The 19,741-nt window shown below is 40.1% G+C and overlaps 1 protein-coding gene across 3 annotated transcripts in view; it reads left to right on the top strand.

The window, feature by feature from the left end:
- The window catches only part of LOC143806559 (alpha-1,6-mannosyl-glycoprotein 4-beta-N-acetylglucosaminyltransferase-like), a 61,377-nt gene extending 53,515 nt beyond the window's left edge, over positions 1 to 7,862 (top strand). For 2 of the 3 annotated variants that reach the window (XM_077287233.1, XM_077287234.1), the window contains 2 exons: positions 469 to 574; positions 5,459 to 7,862. In XM_077287233.1, the coding sequence (XP_077143348.1) occupies positions 469 to 574; positions 5,459 to 6,654 (1,302 nt within the window). In that variant the 3' untranslated portion in view covers positions 6,655 to 7,862. The remainder of the gene's footprint in view (positions 1 to 468; positions 575 to 5,458) is intronic. The other variant, XM_077287232.1, reaches the window with a different exon arrangement.
- Positions 7,863 to 19,741: the final 11,879 nt, after the last annotated feature.

The raw sequence follows: 19,741 nt of genomic DNA, 5'->3' as shown, positions 1-19,741 counted from the left end.
ACTGGAACCAAAAATACCCAGAGGGGGGGAAGAAGTACATTGGTGCCAAATCTTGTTACTTTTTAAAAACATGCAATTGATGAGTTAGCCAAAAACATTTGGAAACCCAAAGTTTCTACCACAATAGAGAACATGTGAAAAAAAAAACCAGGCTAACACATAAAATTGACTTTTTTTAATTTTTTTTTTTTTTTTTTAAAGGGGAAATTAAAAAAAAAAAAAGAATTAGATGCAAAAAAAAAAGCCAGACAGAAATGCAATAATGAATTAAACCCAAACTCTTTGAACCAACAAGCACCATACAATATAAAGGACAGGATCAGGACATGGTGCCAGAATAGAGCTAAATATACAGGCTGATTGACCCACTGATTACATTTTCCAGATTTCATAAATATGTTACTGAGACTTTATTTGTGCATGACACTCAACATGTTCATTTCACTTACTTTTCCTGGGTTTATATAGAGAAAAGAAGTACAGGATAATCGCTTGTTTGAAGTGAACAGAGACACTCTGCAAAAGCTTGACATTCCCTATAAATATCTACTGGGTTCTCAGCCTGGAACCAAAAGTGAGTATACCCTTTAATTAAACTTTGGCTTCAGGGGAAATAAATATTATTTCAATAAAAAAATGTTGGAGTTGGTGTGAAGGGGAATATGAACTACAGATAGACAATAAATAAAATAAAACATTTCTGAAAGATTCTTGGATGTCAATTCTGGAGAAATGGCTGTAGGTGTCTCTAGATTTTCATATAGTGGTCTCTATATAATTGGGTGTACAGAGTGCCTGGGCTTCGTTTGATCAGTCATTCTGTGCTGACAGACTCCCGGGACCGCTCCCGGCACATTAATCCCCGGAACACTGCGATCAAACATGATCGCAGTGTTCCGGCGGCATAGGGAAGCATCGCGCAGGAAGGGGGCTCCCTGCGTGCTTCCCTGAGACCCTCAGAACAACGCGATGTGATCGGTCTCCTACTTCCTCCCTGCAGGCCCCGGATCCAAGATGGGCACTGGGTCCTTCCGAGTCCTGCAGGGAGGTGGCTTGCCAGCGTCTGCTGAGAGCAGGTGCCGGCAAGCCTCCTGCACTGCCTGTCAGATCGCTGCAATATATAGTGATGTCCCACCTTGGGACGAAGTAAAAAAGTAAAAAAAAAAAAATGTGTAAAAATATCTAAAAAAAAAAATCCTAATCAAAGAAAAAAAAATGTATAACAAAAAATACATTTCTTTATGTAAATAAAAACCAAACAATAAAAGTACACATATTTAGTATCGCCACATCCGTAACGACCCGACCTATAAAACTATAAAACTGTCCCACTAGTTAACCACTTCAATGAACACTGTAAAAAAAAAAGATGCAAAAAACAATGCTTTATCATCATACTGCTGAACAAAAAGTGGAATAACACGCAATCAAAAAGACGGATATAAATAAGCATGACACCGCTGAAAAGGTCATCTTGTCCCGCAAAAAACGAGCTGCCATACAGCACCACCAGCGAAAAAATAAAAAAGTTATAGTTCTCAGAATAAAGCGATGCAAAAACAATTATTTTTTCTATAAAATAGTTTTTATTGTATAAAAGCGCCAAAACATAACAAAATTATATAAATGAGGTATCACTGTAATCGTACTGACCCGAAGAATAAAACTGCTTCATCAATTTTACCAAACGCGGAACGGTATAAACGCTCCTCCCCCCCAGAGAAATTCAGGAATTGCTGGTTTTTGTTCATTCTGCCTAACAAAAATCGGAATAAAAAGCGATCAAAATATATCATGTGCCTGAAAATGGTACCAATAAAAACGTCAACTCGTCCCGCAAAAAACAAGACTCTGTGGACCAAAATATGGAAAAATTATAGCTCTCAAAATGTGGTGACGCCAAAAATATTTTTTGCAATAAAAAGCGTCTTTTAGTGTGTGACGGCTGCCAATCATAAAAATCCGCTATAAAAACCCGCTATAAATAGTAAATCAAACCCCCCCTTTATCACCCCCTTAGTTAGGGAAAAATAATAAAATAAAAGTATTTATTTCCATTTTCCCATTAGGGTTAGGGCTAGGGTTAGGGTTGGGGCTAAAGTTAGGGTTGGGTTTGGGGCTAGAGTTGGGGTTAGGATTACGTTTACGGTTGGGTTAGGGGTGTGTCAGGGGTGTGGTTAGGTTTAGGGTTGGGATTAGGGTTAGTGGTGTGTTCAGGTTAGGGGTGTGGTTAGGGTTATCGTTAGGGTTGGGATTAGGGTTAGGGGTGTGTTGGGGTTAGGGGTATGTTGGGTTAGGGTTGAAGTTAGAATTGCGGTGTTTCCACTGTTTAGGCACATCAGGGGCTCCAATTTCTCCTGTTACCCTTGGGAAAATAACAAATTGATGATTTTTGTGAAACAAATATGATTTTTTATTTTTACAGCTCTACATTATAAACTTCTGTGAAGCACTTGGGGGTTCAAAGTGCTCATCACACATGTAGATAAGTTCCTTAGGGGGTCTACTTTCCAAAATGGTGTCACTTGTGGAGGGTTTCCACTGTTTAGGCACATCAGGGGCTCTCCAAACACGACATGGCATCCTATCTCAATTCCAGCCAATTTTGCATTGAAAAGTCAGATGGCGCTCCTTCCCTTCCGAGCTCTGCCATGTGCCCAAACAGTGGTTTACCCCCACATATGGGGTATCGGCATACTCAGGACAAATTGTACAACTTTTGGGGTCCAATTTCTCCTGTTACCCTTAGTACAATAAAACAAATTGGATCTGAAGTAATTTTTTTGTGAAAAAAAAAAGTGAAATGTTCATTATTTTTTTTTAAACATTCCAAAAAATTTTGTGAAGCACCTGAAGGGTTAATAAACTTCTTAAATGAGGTTTTGAGCACCTTGAGGGGTGCAGTTTTTAGAAAATATCAAAGTGACACCATTCTATCATATAGACCCCTCAAAGTGACTTCAAGTGTGATGGGGTCCCTAAAAAAAAAAAAAATGGTGTAGTAAAAATGAGAAATCGCTGGTCAAATTGTAACCCTTATAACTCCCTAACAAAAAAAAAATGTTGGTTCCAAAATTGTGCTGATGTAAAGTAGACATGTGGGAAATGTAACTTATTAAGTATTTTGTGTGACATATCTCTGTGATCTAAGGGCATGAAAATTAAAAGTTGGAAAAATGCGAAATTTTCGCCAAATTTCCGTTTTTTTCACAAATAAACGCAAGTAATATCAAAGAAATTTTACCACTATCATGAAGTACAATATGTCACGAGAAAACAATGTAAGAATCACCAGGATTCGTTGAAGCGTTCCTGAGTTATAACATCATAAAGGGACAGTGGTAAGAATTGTAAAAATTGGCCCAGTCATTAACGTGCAAACCACCCTTTGGGGTAAAGGGGTTAAAAACGTCACGTCAGGATACAATAAACAACAACAGCAACATATCAAAAAAATGAAAATGCTTCGGGTGTCGGAAAATAGTGGCATTAGTGATTTTTTTTTTTTACTTACAAATTTCCCAACTTTTTTCACCACGTAAATAGAAAAAACAAAACAAACTATACATGTGTGGTATCTGCGTACTCTGACCTGGAGAATGATATTGCCAGGTCAGTTTTACTACATGTCAAAACAAGAAACAGTAGAACCGCACTGCTGGGCTCCGGAGCAAAGAACAATATGCAACAAAATGCGTGCAGCATGAGCTGGATTCCTGGCCACTGATCCTGGGTGCTCGCATGAAAACTTAGGTAAGTAATGAATCGTGTCATAGAGAAACCCAACCCGTAGAAGCGCTAGATACAGCGCGAAACGGCAGTCGTCACCTCCTGCACCTTCCTGCTTTCTTTGCACATCCCCCGAGCCGTGAAGATGTACCTGCACACGTCTTAATAAAGACTTTGTTCACCCCATGATCGGTGAGTGCTGCCACATTTATCTATGACACGATTCAGTTTTACTACATGGTGAACATGGTAAATAAAAAAATATTTTTTTTGCAATTTCAACGCACTTGGATTTTTTCCCCTGCCTTCCAGAGCATCACATGATCAATCACAGATACTTCAATTGCAGTAAAAAGATGTACCGTACATAACATTCTGAAAGTGGTTGGATATAGTTCTAGGAGACTTCAATCTCTTGAATGCAGCCAGATATTGTAATATCAAAGGACCCCATCAGAAACAAATGACTCATTGATAATCAACAGCCCATCTAATAACAGTGCACTGACAGACTTTGTTTTTTTTTTGTGGCTGTTAAAAAAACCCAAACAAACAGTCCAGAAATGATCAGTGTTAGTCATTTGTGATCAGACAGACTGTTCTGTGCACAAACACTGACGCAAAAGAGGTAACATCACCCTGTTGTTACTGAAGTTAGTGATGTGCTATATATTCCATAACCCCTCCATAGTACGCTTGCCAGAGGCAAAGAAGAACAAATGTGGCCTGCGTTTAGTGGTACTACTAACCGGATGGCCGGTACCAGTGGTGGTCTTCTGCTGCTACCGGCTACCACATACTTGGTTGTGGTATGTTGTTCTTTCTTTCTTTTTTTTTTCCCCCCTTTTTTTTTTCCTTTTTACACTAGCCTATCCATTGACACTTTTAGGTATGACATGTATCATTGTCAAATTGGACTAGTAAAATAAATCTTAAAAACAGACTCACAAAGTTACATTTTTTTTTTTCCACCCCATTCTACCCCCTTCCCATATATTATGAAATAATTTCATAAGAGATCAGGAAAAAGACTCAAATTGCAATTGTAATACAGTGAATTTGTTGCTACTCTTCAATATACATGAACCTTTAGTAAGAGTTGGAATGTGGAATCGGAGTCGGATGTTTAAAGAGATTTCCACTACAGGGACAACCTCTTTTCAATCCATAGGTTTGCCCCCAGTAAAATAACAACACTTATACTCCCCTTTGGTGCTGGGGCAATTCCAGTGGCATTGATACTGTCTTTCCCGAAGCTTATGTGACACCGTTGCATCATGCGAGCCCTGCTGGTCTATCAGGTGCCACTTCACCCTCTCTGCCTTTCGACGTATTACATACGTCCAGAGTAAGTAGCAGCACTCGCCTTCTCCGGATGGGATGTGTCTGAAGGAGGGGAAAGTGAAGTAGCCGCTGATTGGCTGCAGAGACTGCATGACATAACCATGTTACGAGATGCCGCCAGCATGGACCCAACACCAAAGGGAAGTATAACTATTAATTTACCTCGGGGAAGGCATATAAGGATTGAGAAGGGGTTGCCCCAGTAGTGAAAACCCCCTTTAACTTACCACTTCTAGAGCCCTAGTCATAAGCATCACATTGATAATGCTGGATAAATCATAGATGTATAGTGGTCGGCCAACCATTTGTTTAACCAAGACACTAAACACTTTTATAAACCAGAAGACCCCATTTAATAATAATATATGTCTTCCATTTTTCTAAGGATTCCTATCCATTGGCATATCTTCTGTGAAAAGAAAAAAGGAAAGTTATCTGCTGACCACAATCCAGTCCATCTTCAGCCACTGCAGTCAGGACGAGTTGAATGAATTGGTGGTGGTGATCTACTTGGCGGATACAAGTCACACTTATAACCAAAACACTGCAGAGGAAATACAAAATCAGTTTTCTTTGGAAATTTCCTCAGGTCACCTGATTGTTATCTGTAGCTATAATAATGCCTACCCGCCTCTGAATGGCTTGAAGAGGAACTACAACGATGCTCCTGAGAGAGTGAGTTTTCGCTCAAAGCAAAATGTGGACTATGCTTTTTTGGTTAACTTTTGTGCAAACCTGACTCAATATTATCTTATGCTAGAGGATGATGTGACTTGTTCTAGTCACTTCCTTACATCAATTAAAACATACGTCAATCAGAACACCTCTCCTTGGACTACTATAGCATTTTCCAACTTGGGATACATTGGAAAGCTTTATCGCAATGAAGACCTTCCCAAACTGGCCCGTTTTTTATTCCTCTTCTATGATGAAATGCCATGTGATTGGCTCCTAGACCTGTTTTATAAATCCAAAGCTCAGAAAGATATTATCCGATACAAACCATCTCTCTTTCAACATATAGGAAAATATTCCTCATTCCAGGGCACTCAAAATAGGCTGCTAGACAAAGACTTTGCAGAAGTAGTACAATCGTTTGGAGATCGACCACTGGCTTCTTGCTTCACAGATATTAAAGTGTATAAAGATAACACTCCAGATAATGTTTGTTTCCAAGGTCCCAACTTCTTTTGGGGAATAGAAATACATCTGGACAACTATTTTACAATGGTTTTCCAGAAACCAATCAACATTAAAAAAATAAGCATTGTTACTGGGACTTCAGAGCATCCTTACGATGTTCTGAAATCGGGTACTGTACAGGTAGGAAAAGAAAAAGAGCAAAATCAAGAAAGCTGCAAAACATTCACAAAAATTGGAGAGTTTGAAAATGGAAACTTTGTACTTGATAATATAAACCAAGCAACAGGGGGCTCGATAGACTGCCTTAAAATTCAGGTATCTGCACCCCAGGCTAACTGGCTTATAATACAAAAAGTAGGTATTTGGGTCAGGACGGAAACTATACATAATGACACCTCATCTCATGTTGTTTTGGCCTCTAAGTTGGTTCAATTGTAGATTGTGGTTGATCTGTATTGTATCTTTCTTTCATGAACCCCCATCCCCATTATTTTTGTAGTTATCAAATGATTTCTCCTTCCATGTCACGGTTGAAATCCAGGCGGTGAACGCTGTGCTGTCATTTTGGACTTGACACAAATCACGTGTTATTTACACCTTAATGATCAGAGTGTTCATCTAGAAAAGACTAGACACTTTTTAGCAATTTGGTGCACAATGTGGTTTAAATGCCCCAATTTTATTCTTTCGACCATGAAGATAATTTTCTAACTTTCTTTTTGTGATACCTAGGTCTGTTTTTTTGGCATTTAAAAATTAAAAAAAAAAAGGTAATGTCTAGCTCTTCTCTTATTTTTTACATTTACAAATTGAGTTTTAATATGGGTTCTCTATGTTGCTTTGGTCATTTTGACACAAAATATTAATTACTGGAGGTCAGAAAAGAAATCCGGGGTAATTTATCTTTAATTTTTTTCCATTATATCTGGGGTATCCATAAGAGCACAAGTTACTGGGGAAACAGTATTCCAGAGACAAATCAGTGGCTGGTAGATCTGATATCAGTTTGCCATGACTTGTCATCTGTAGATCAAGTGATCTTGGGGACCAATGCAGGTCATAAAAACAGATTCTCACATCTGGATCCAGCACTCAAACTGCGCTCGCTCCTTTGCACGAGTCAGAGCTCTAGTCTAGCAATGTATATTTACAACTCATGCCCAAGTTACTTGCTTGTCTGATGCTTGGTGGGCATTAGGTTAGAAAAATAAGGACAAATATTCTATATATTATTTCTATTATTTTCTAGTAATCTCCAGAATGTTTTTATAAAACGTATTTTATCCTAAATTGTTTAGTCATAAAGGCAAACAGCAAATGCTAACATTTATAATATTTATACTTATTCTCTTTTAAAATTATTTTGAATAACTCTTATTTTCCAGATTTTATATTCCATTAGGAGGAGATTGTTCTTGTTGTTGCCCCGTGCTGAATAATCCACATTATTTAGGCTGCTGAGAAGATTGGTGGATTGACTCTGAGCTTACTTTTGCTTTAAAAAATGTGGCTGTACAAGAATCTAACTATTATAATACTGCCTACCATGTACAAGAATATAATTACTATAATACTGCCCCTATGTACAAGAATATAACTACTATACTACTGCCCCATGTACAAGAATATAACTACTATAATACCGCTCCTATGTACAAAAATATAACTACTATAATACTGCCCCTATGTACAAGAATATAACTACTATAATACTGCCCCTATGTACAAGAATATGACTGCTATAACTCTGCCCCTATGTACAATAATATAACTACTATAATACTGCCCCATGTACAAGAATATAATTACTATAATTCTGCCCCTATGTTTTGTACAAGAATATAACTACTATAATACTGCCCCATGTACAAGAATATAACTGCTATAACTCTGCCCCTATGTACAATAATATAACTACTATAATACTGCCCCATGTACAAGAATATAATTACTATAATTCTGCCCCTATGTTTTGTACAAGAATATAACTACTATAATACTGCCCCTATGTACAAGAATATAACTACTATAATACTGCCCCTATGTACAAGAATATAACTACTATAATACTGCCCCCTATGTACAAGAATATAACTACTATAATACTGCCCCTATGTACAAGAATATAACTACTACAATACTGCCCCATGTACAAGAATATGACTACTATAATACTGCTCCTATGTACAAGAATATAACTACTATAATACTGCCCCTATGTACAAGAATATAAGTACTATAATACTGCCCCCTATGTACAAGAATATAACTACTATAATACTGCCCCTATGTACAAGAATATAACTACTATAATACTGCCCCTATGTACAATAATATAACTACTATAATACTGCCCCATGTACAAGAATATAACTACTATAATACTGCCCCCTATGTACAAGAATATAACTACTATAATACTGCCCCCTATGTACAAGAATATAACTACTATAATACTGCCCCCTATGTACAAGAATATAACTACTATAATACTGCCCCTATGTACAAGAATATAACTACTATAATACTGCCCCTATGTACAAGAATATAACTACTACAATACTGCCCCATGTACAAGAATATGACTACTATAATACTGCTCCTATGTACAAGAATATAACTACTATAATACTGCCCCTATGTACAAGAATATAAGTACTATAATACTGCCCCCTATGTACAAGAATATAACTACAATAATACTGCCCCTATGTACAAGAATATAACTACTATAATACTGCCCCTATGTACAATAATATAACTACTATAATACTGCCCCATGTACAAGAATATGACTACTATAATACTGCTCCTATGTACAAGAATATAATCATTTGTATAATACTGATATGTACAGGAATAAAAGTACTAGAATTCAGAAAAGCTTTAAAAAAGACAGATAATCAGACAGTGTAAACTGCTCGAAGATGCAGGTCATCTAATGGCTAGAAGTAGTGTTTTCCTTTACAAACATGCCAGTTTATCCAGACAAGTCACCTAAATAACAATTGTATTCTATCAATGGCAGCATCAATACAAATACAACACTTGCTGAGCCACAAAAGTTAAATGAGTTGTCCACTTCCCCAATGAGCTTAATAAGAAAAAAGGATACTTGTGACAAAAATAAATCTTGTGACATTGTCACGTGAGTATTGTGCTGCTGATGGGCTGCAGCCTTCACAGGTCTGTCAGACGGAAATACAATACATTGCTCTCTGGGCCAGAATATTTAAGAAGTCGTACTCTACTAGACAACTCTTATTGAATGCTCCCAGTGTGCTTGATAAAAGAAAAAAAAAAAAAAAAAAAAAAAAAAAAAAAAAATATATATATATATATATATATATATATATATCCCCTACCATCTTATTTTATAAAGGAAGTCTCTCCATGAACATTTTTATTTTTCTAAATCTGTGTGCGTGTGTTAAAAGGGTTGACCAGCCTTAGACTACAAGTCTGCACTGTCTGGATTTTCTGGTACCTGCCTTAGTAGCAGACACACGCGTGATCGCAAATATGTGATATGCATACATGTGGTCACATGCCAATCAGACATTCACGGCCTTATTAAATCACTTGCTGGATAAGTCTAGTCTAAATGTTGCCAGAAGTATGCAAATCGCATACTTGCGGTCACATTACCACCCAGTGCAGAGAATCTGCACAGTGCATGAGCTGTGACGATTCACAAGTTTGCAGTCAAACAGAATACCCTAAAGTCCAGACAACCCCTTTAATATACTCACCTACTGCTGTCTTCTCTGGTAACCGGCGACGTTCCGCTTCTCTTTTGAGCAACGTCCTTGCTCTTCAGATTGTCAGCCGAAAATGTCTTTAACCCCTTCACCCCCAAGGGTGGTTTGCACGTTAATGACCGGGCCAATTTTTACAATTCTGACCACTGTCCCTTTATGAGGTTATAACTCTGGAACGCTTCAACGGATCTTGGCGATTCTGACATTGTTTTCTCGTGACATATTGTACTTCATGATAGTGGTAAAATTTCTTCGATATAAGTTGCGTTTATTTGTGAAAAAAACGAATATTTGGCGAAAATTTTGAAAATTTCGCAATTTTCCAACTTTTAATTTTTATGCCCTTAAATCACAGACATATGTCACGCAAAATACTTAATAAGTAACATTTCCCACATGTCTACTTTACATCAGCACAATTTTGGAACCAAAATTTTTTTTTGTGACGGAGTTATAAGGGTTAAAAGTTGACCAGCAATTTCTCATTTTTACAACACCATTTTTTTTTAGGGACCACATCTCATTTGAAGTCATTTTGAGGGGTCTATATGATAGAAAATACCCAAGTGTGACACCATTCTAAAAACTGCACCCCTCAAGGTACTCAAAACCACTTTCAAGAAGTTTATTAACCCTTCAGGTGTTTCACAGGAATTTTTGGAATGTTTAAATAAAAATGAACATTTAACTTTTTTTCACACAAAATTTATTTCAGATCCATTTTTGTTTTATTTTACCAAGGGTAACAGGAGAAAATAGACCCCAAAATTTGTTGTACAATTTGTCCTGAGTATGCTGATACCCCATATGTGGGGGTAATCCACTGTTTGGGCGCATGGCAGAGCTCGGAAGGAAAGGAGCGCCATTTGACTTTTCAATGCAAAATTGACTGGAATTGAGATGGGACGCCATGTTGCATTTGGAGAGCCCCTGATGTGCCTAAACATTGAAACCCCCCACAAGTGACACCATTTTGGAAAGTAGACCCCCTAAGGAACTTATCTAGATGTGTGGTGAGCACTTTGACCCAACAAGTGCTTCACAGAAGTTTATAATGCAGAGCGGTAAAAATAGAAAATCATATTTTTTCACAAAAATGATATTTTCACCCCCAATTTTTTATTTTCCCAAGGGTAAGAGAAGAAATTGGACCCCAAAAATTGTTGTGCAATTTGTCCTGAGTACGCTGATACCCCATATGTGGGTGTAAACCATTGTTTGGGCGCAGGGCAGAGCTCGGAAGGGAAGGAGCGCCATTTGACTTTTCAATGCAAAATTGACTGGAATTGAGATGGGACGCCATGTTGCATTTGGAGAGCCCCTGATGTGCCTAAACATTGAAACCCCCCACAAGTGACACCATTTTGGAAAGTAGACCCCCTAAGGAACTTATCGAGATGTGTGGTGAGCACTTTGACCCAACAAGTGCTTCACAGAAGTTTATAATGCAGAGCCGTAAAAATAAAAAATCATATTTTTTCACAAAAATGATCTTTTCGCCCCCATTTTTTTATTTCCCCAAGGGTAAGAGAAGAAATTAGAGCACAAAAGTTGTTGTGCAATTTGTCCTGAGTACGACGATACCCCATATGTGGGGGTAAACCACTGTTTGGGCGCATAGCAGAGCTCGGAAGGGAAGGAGCGCTATTTTACTTTTCAATGCAAAATTGACTGGAATTAAGATGGGATGCCATGTTGCGTTTGCAGAGCCCCTGATGTGCCTAAACATTAAAACCCCCCACAAGTGACACCATTTTGGAAAGTAGACCCCCTAAGGAACTTATCTAGATGTGTTTTGAGAGCTTTGAACCCCCAAGTGTTTCACTACAGTTTATAACGCAGAGCCGTGAAAAAAAATTCTTTTTTTTTTTTCACAAAAATGATTTTTTAGCCCCCAGTTTTGTATTTTCACAAGGGTAACAGGATAAATTGGACCTCAAAATTTGTTGTCCAATTTGTCCTGAGTATGCTGATACCCGATATGTGGGGGGGAACCACTGTTTGGGCGCATGACAGAGCTCGGAAGGGAAGGAGCGCCATTTGGAATGCAGACTTAAATGGATTGGTCTGCAGGCGTCACGTTGCATTTGCAGAGCCCCTGATGTACCCAAACAGTACAAACCCCCCACAAGTGACCCCATATTGGAAACTAGACCCCCCAAGGAACTTATCTAGATGTGTTGTGAGAACTTTGAACCCCCAAGTGTTTCACTACAGTTTATAACGCAGAGCCGTGAAAATAAATTCTTTTTTTTTTTTTCACAAAAATGATTTTTTAGCCCCCAGTTTTGTATTTTCACAAGGGTAACAGGATAAATTGGACCTCAAAATTTGTTGTCCAATTTGTCCTGAGTATGCTGATACCCGATATGTGGGGGGGAACCACTGTTTGGGCGCATGACAGAGCTCGGAAGGGAAGGAGCGCCATTTGGAATGCAGACTTAAATGGATTGGTCTGCAGGCGTCACGTTGCATTTGCAGAGCCCCTGATGTACCCAAACAGTACAAACCCCCCACAAGTGACCCCATATTGGAAACTAGACCCCCCAAGGAACTTATCTAGATGTGTTGTGAGAACTTTGAACCCCCAAGTGTTTCACTACAGTTTATAACGCAGAGCCGTGAAAATAAAAATTCTTTTTTTTTTTCACAAAAATGATTTTTTTAGCCCCCAGTTTTGTATTTTCACAAGGGTATCAGGATAAATTGAACCCAAACAGTTGTTGTCTAATTTGTCCTGAGTATGCTGATACCCCATATGTGGGGGGGAACCACTGTTTGGGCGCATGACAGAGCTCGGAAGGGAAGGAGCGCCATTTGGAATGCAGACTTAAATGGATTGGTCTGCAGGCGTCACGTTGCATTTGCAGAGCCCCTGATGTACGCAAACAGTACAAACCCCCCACAAGTGACCCCATATCGGAAATTAGACCCCCCAAGGAACTTATCTAGATGTGTTGTGAGAACTTTGAACCCCCAAGTGTTTCACTACAGTTTACAACGCAGAGCCGTGAAAATAAAAAATCTTTTTTTTCCCACAAAACTTATTTTTTGGCCCCCAGTTTTGTATTTTCCTAAGGGTAGCAGGAGAAATTGGACCCCAAAAGATGATGTCCAATTTGTCCTGAGTACGCTGATACCCCATATGTTGGGGTAAACCCCTGTTTGGGCACACGGGAGAGCTCGGAAGGGAAGGAGCACTGTTTTCCTTTTTCAACGCAGAATTGGCTGGAATTCGGATCGGATGCCATATCCCGTTTGGAAAGCCCCTGATGTGCCCGAACAGTGGAAACCCCCCAATTATAACTGAAACCCTAATCCAAACACACCCCTTACCCTAATCCCAACAGTAACCCTAACCACTCCTCTAACCCAGACACGCCCAACCCTATTCCCAACCGTAAATGTAATCCAAACCCTAACCCTATCTTTAGCCCCAACCCTAACTGTAGCCCCAACCCTAGCCCCAACCCTAGCCCTAACCCTAGCAATAACCCTAGCCCTAACTCTAGTCCTAACTCTAGCCCTAACCCTAACCCTAATGGGAAAATGGAAATAAATACATTTTTTAATTTTTTTTGTTTTTCCCTAACTAAGGGGGTGATGAAGGGGGGTTTGATTTACTTTTATAGCGGGTTTTTTAGCGGATTTTTATGATTGGCAGCCGTCACACACTGAAAGACGCTTTTCATTGCAAAAAATATTTTTTGCGTTACCACATTTTGAGAGCTGTAATTTTTCCATATTTGAGTCCACAGAGTCATGTGAGATCTTGTTTTTTGCGGGATGCGTTGACGTTTTTATTGGTAACATTTTCGGACACGTGACATTTTTTGATCGCTTTTTATTCCGATTTTTGTGAGGCAGAGTGATCAAAAACCAGCTATTCATGAATTTCTTTTTGGGGAGGCGTTTATACCGTTCCGCGTTTGGTAAAATTGATAAAGCAGTTTTATTCGTCGGGTCAGTACGATTACAGCGATATCTCATTTCTATCATTTTTTTTATGTTTTGGCGCTTTTATACGATAAAAACTATTTTATAGAAAAAATAATTATTTTGGTATCGCTTTATTCTCAGGACTATAACTTTTTTATTTTTTTGCTGATGATGCTGTATGGCGGCTCGTTTTTTGCGGGATAAGATGACGTTTTCAGCGGTACCATGGTTATTTATATCAGTCTTTTTGATCGCGTGTTATTCCACTTTTTGTTCGGCGGTATGATAATAAAGCGTTGTTTTTTGCCTCGTTTTTTTTTTTTTTCTTACGGTGTTTACTGAAGGGGTTAACTAGTGGGCCAGTTTTATAGGTCGGGTCGTTACGGACGCGGCGATACTAAATATGTGTACTTTTATTGTTTTTTTTATTTTATTTAGATAAAGAAATGTATTTATGGGAATAATATTTTTTTTTTTTTTCATTATTTTGGAATATTTTTTTTTTTTTTTTTTTACACATTTGGAAATTTTTTTTTTTTACTTTTTTACTAAGCCACCTCCCTCCCTGCAGGACCCGGATCCGCGGCCATCTTGGATCCGGGTCTGGAGCAGGCAGGGAGGGAGGTAAGACCCTCGCAGCAACGCGATCACATCGCGTTGCTGCGGGGGGCTCAGGGAAGCCCGCAAGGAGCCCCCTCCCTGCGCGATGCTTCCCTGCACCGCCGGCACATCGCGATCATGTTTGATCGCGGTGTGCCGGGGGTTAATGTGCCGGGGGCGGTCCGTGACCGCTCCTGGCACATAGTGCCGGATGTCAGCTGCGATATGCAGCTGACACCCGGCCGCGATCGGCCGCGCTCCCCCCGTGAGCGCGGCCGATCGCGTATGACGTACTATTCCGTCCTTGGGAAGTAGGGCCCACCCCACATGGACGGAATAGTACGTCTAATGACAGAAAGGGGTTAATATTAAGTCTATGGAGCCTCATTCTGATACTCTAGACTTACATTGTAAAAGCCACTTCCGGGTCACGCAGAGCGCAGTGTGACCTAGAGAGTCTGAAGAGCGATGACATCACTGAGAAGAGATGCTGAACAGTGCTGGATCCTAGAGAAGGCAGCATAAAATCATAGAATGGTAGAGTTGGAAGGGACCTCCGGGGTCATTGTGTCCAACCCTCTGCTCAAAGCAGGATTCACTAACCATCTCAGACAGATGTCTGTCCAGCCTCTGTTTGAAAGACTTCCATTGAAGGAGAACTCACCACCTCTCGTGGCCACCTGTTCCACTCATTGATCTCCCTAACTGTCAAAAAGTTTTTTCTAATATCTAATCTGTGTCTCCTCCCGTTCAGTTTCATCCCATTGCTTCTAGTCTTTCCTTGTGCAAATGAGAATAAAGATGATCCTTCTACAATGTGACAGCCCTTGAGATATTTGTAGACTGCTATTAAGCCTCCTCTCAGTCTTCTTTTTTGCAAGCTAAACATTCCCAAATCCTGTAAGCAGTAGGTTAGTATATGAACACACTCGCACTATGCTATATACACAGGTTTAGTGAGAGAAAAAGAAAACTCCATGGGATGGCTTCTTTAACCCCTTTCTGACTTTGGACGGGATAGTAAGTCCGAGGTCAGATCCCCTGCTTTGATGTGGGCTCCAGCAGTGAGCCCGCATCAAAGCCGGGACATGTCAGCTGTTTTGAGCAGCTGACATGTGCCCGCAATAGCAGCGGGTGGAATGGCGATTCACCCACAGCTATTAACTAGTTAAATGCCGCTGTCAAACACTGACAGCGGCATTTAACTACCGCTTCCGGCCATCCGTCCGGAAATGAGCGCATCGCTGACCCCCGTCACATGATCTGGGGGTCAACGATGCATCGGCATAACAACCAGAGGTCTCCTTGAGACCCCTATGGTTGTTGATACCGGATTGCTATGAGCGCCACCCTGTGGTCGGCGCTCATAGCAATGCAGGAAATCAGCTACATAGGAGCTATCTGAGCTTCGCTCCTTTGTAGCAGAGCCGATCCAGTTGTGGCAGCTTCTAGCCTCCCATGGAGGCTATCGAAGCATGGCAAAAGTAAAAAATATGAAAAAAATAAAAAAATATACCGTAGTTTAAATTACCCCCCTTTCGCCCCATTCAAAATAAAAAAAAAATCAATGCTACACATATTTAGTATCGCTGTGTTCAGAGTCGCCCGATCTATCAATTAAAAAAAAAAAAGGATTAACCTGATCGTTAAACGGCGTAGCGAGAAAAAAAAATCGAAACGCCAGAAATAAGTTTTTTTGGTCGCCGCGACATTGCATTAAAATGCAGTAACGGGTGATCAAAAGAACGTATCATTAAAAACGTCAGCTCGACACGCAAAAAATAAGCCCTCACCCGACCCCAGATCACGAAAAATGGAGATGCTACGGGTATCGGAAAATGACGCATTTTTTTTTTCTTTTTTTTTTTTTTTAGCAAAGTTTGGATTTTTTTTTCACCACTTAGATAAAAAAGAACCTAGACATGTTTGGTGTCTATGAACTCATAATGACCTGGAGAATCATAATGGCAGGTTAGTTTTAGCATGTAGTGAACCTAGCAAAAAAGCCAAACAAAAAACAAGTGTGGGATTGCACTTTTTTTTGCAATTTCACCGCACTTGGAATTTTTTTCAAATGATGTCATTCAAAAGTACAGCTCATCCTGCAAAAAAATAAGCCCTCAAATGGCCATATTGATGGAAAAATAAAGTTATGGCTCTTGGATGGAGGGGAGCGAAAAAAAAAAAAAAAAACGAAAATACCCCAGGTCATGAAGGGGTTAAACACACTAGGAAAATTCAAAACTATTGGTCCAGTGGTGAATAACTCCTTTAAGTAGAAATATTCCACAAATGTATTTACACACTTGTCATTTATTAATATTTATTTTTAAATCGGTGGATAATTGTAAGGCTCGGGGAGTAGAAATTGGTACACAATCTTAAAGAGCATGTACGTGTTATGCAACAATGTCCCTAATCTTCTTGCCTCTACTGGCACCACCACACTTTCTAGTCTTTAAGATGTATTACTATGTATGACTGTAAGTTACAAAACTTGATGAATTTATTTTCTATTAGTACTTCTATGATCAGTGACCGCAGCTTAACCATCAGCATGCATTCACCTTTGATAATATTTTTACAGCTATGGTAGATTTACTCTATAAATTCCATTACTTGCCATTTAATGATCCTGACATACAGTCTGTATTATATTCTAGAACTGCATGTGACTAGACACTAGAGCGTTGATAAGTGGGAATATTATTTCTTTTTTTTGTGTAGTCTATGAACCATAAAACTTTAATATTATGTATTGAAATTGTTTGAAGTTGAAATTAAATGCTACATAAAGGTAATAGCAATTTATGTAAGCGCTGAATGTTGGAAGAGGTGATTGGCTGCAGTGGTAATGTGGGCAGACATCACTAACTGGGTGGTCGGCAATTGGTAAGGTTTATGGTTTATATCTTTTTGTTAGGCCGGGATCAAACATGCGAGAAACTCGCATGAGTGTCGCTTGTCAATACCCGGCACTGCAGCCGGCACTCAGGACCGGAGTGTGTGGCTGCATGTATTTCTATGCAGCCGCACGCTCCGGTCCCGAGTGCCGGGTATTGACATGCGAGACTCGTGTGAGTTTCTCGCATGTCTGACCCCGGCCTTAAAACAGATCAGATGTATTGCTGGACAACCCCCTTTTAAGGATGCAAAAGACCCACCAGTAAACCAGTAACATTGATTCTAGGGGCTTACTGTTCAGCTACATGCAATATTACCTGACCCTCATTCACAAAGTCGCCTGTGCTTTTATCAAATAAATTGGGTAGTTTATTAACGATCAGGAGATGCTGCTTTTGTCTGTAAATACTTCATTACGGGTACTATGCCATGTCGGACGTGGCTTATGTAAGGTAGTGCGGGGCCCACTCTTTCACAAGCAGATTCACCTGTTCCCCTGTGTGCCACTCCGAGCCTCGTTGGTCTCTATTTTGCTGAAACATTTGTTATTAAAACCTAGAGCAGAACCAAAACTGAGAAAAAGTATAATGGGAAGATTTAGGCTTCATTCATATTTTAAATCAATTCCTGGTTTCGGGGTTACAAAAACTGATCGAAAATACTGACCCACCTGTGTAAAAGTGGTTAAACGCTTTAAGAAAAACTTGTATTTTCAGGCCACATTCACACTGCAATGTTCTGATCACTATTTTGTATCAGTATTTGTAAGCTAAAAACAGGTGTGGAACACAAAGAAAATAATATAGGAAAGATTTATGTATGGTGGGTCAGTGGTTAGCACTGCAGCTTTGCAGCGCTGGGGTCCTAGGTTCAAATCCCACCAAGGACAACATCTTGGTGTTTGCGTGGGCTTCCTCCGGGTTCTCCGGTTTCCCCCCACACTCCAAAGACATACTGGTGGGGAAATTAGATTGTGAGCCCCAATGGGGACAGTGCCAATAATATCTATAAAATTCTATATAAGTGAGTAAAATAAATACCTCTTCCATGTTCTGGACCCATTTCTAGTCTTGGCATACAAATACTGATGTAAAATATTGACATGTAAGATGCCTTGGGGTTCGCTTACACAAGAGTATAAAAAAAAAAACTGTCCCATTCTCATCCAGGAGAGTGGGACATTTATTTTCTCAATTGTTAGCCATGTGCTGTCCGTATGCTATCCATTTTTTTTCTCAGCAGCTATTAATCTTTTACAGGACAGTTTCCTATGGTACTGAATTGTAGTGTGTCCGTTAGGGCTTGTTTCCACATGCGAGAATCACGTCCGTGTCTCGCATGTAGAAACCAAGCTCTGGCGCCGGCACTCAGGAGCGGAGCGTGCAGCTCCATGTGTTCCTATGCGGCCGCACGCTCTGCTCCGGAGTGCAGACACCAGAGCTTGGTTTCCACATGCGAGACACGGACGTGATTCTCGCATGTGGAAACAAGCCCTAAAACTCAGATGCCATACTTAGGGTATGTTTCCACTGTCAGGATGGCCGGCGGTATCGCCGCTCGGCACTAAGCCACGCCCCCTTTCTGGGACGCGATGATGCCGGATGTGTTAACTCTTCACATCCGGGATGATCGCTCTCTCCCATAGCGCCCTGTGATATGCCTTGCGGGGACGCTGCGTCCCCGCAAGGTGTACGGACATGCTGCGATCTGAAAAGACGCGCAGCATGTCCGGAGTCGCAGGGCCGCCGCGTGCGGGTTTCCACGCATAGTGGAGACGGGATTTCATAAAATCCCCTCCACTATGCTGGAACATCTGGACGCTGCTTGTTTGACGCTGCAGCTCTGCGCAGCGTCAAACAAGCAGCGTTTCCTGACCGTGGAAACATACCCTAAGGGTATGTGTCCACGGTCAGGTTTGCTTCAGGCTTTGGTCAGGATTTTATGCAGGTAAAATCCTGACCAAAACTGCACCTGAGGTCACTGGCAGGTCACCTGCGGTGTTTTGCTCATAGTAGCAACATGCTGCGTTTTGAAAAAACGCACCGCGCATGCGTTTTCGCGGCAAAAACGCATGCGTTTTTTAACGCATATTGGAGTCGGGATTTCATGAAATCCCATCCACTATGCTGTAACATCTGGACGCTGCGTTTTTGACGCTGCGGAAAAACGCAGCGTCAAAAACGCAGCGTTTCCTGAACGTGGAAACATACCCTAATACAGCTGAAAAAAAAAATAGCAGATCAACGCAGTCTCATTAGATAACATTGGTGCAATCTGATTTCTTATTGGATTGGACTTGTCCGATTTATATGCAAATGTGA

Source organism: Ranitomeya variabilis, chromosome 2, assembly GCF_051348905.1.
Source record: "Ranitomeya variabilis isolate aRanVar5 chromosome 2, aRanVar5.hap1, whole genome shotgun sequence".
NCBI classification, from domain to species: Eukaryota; Metazoa; Chordata; class Amphibia; order Anura; family Dendrobatidae; genus Ranitomeya; species Ranitomeya variabilis.
Note: the sequence above shows the minus strand (reverse complement) of the source record. Positions and strands in the feature narration are given on the sequence as shown.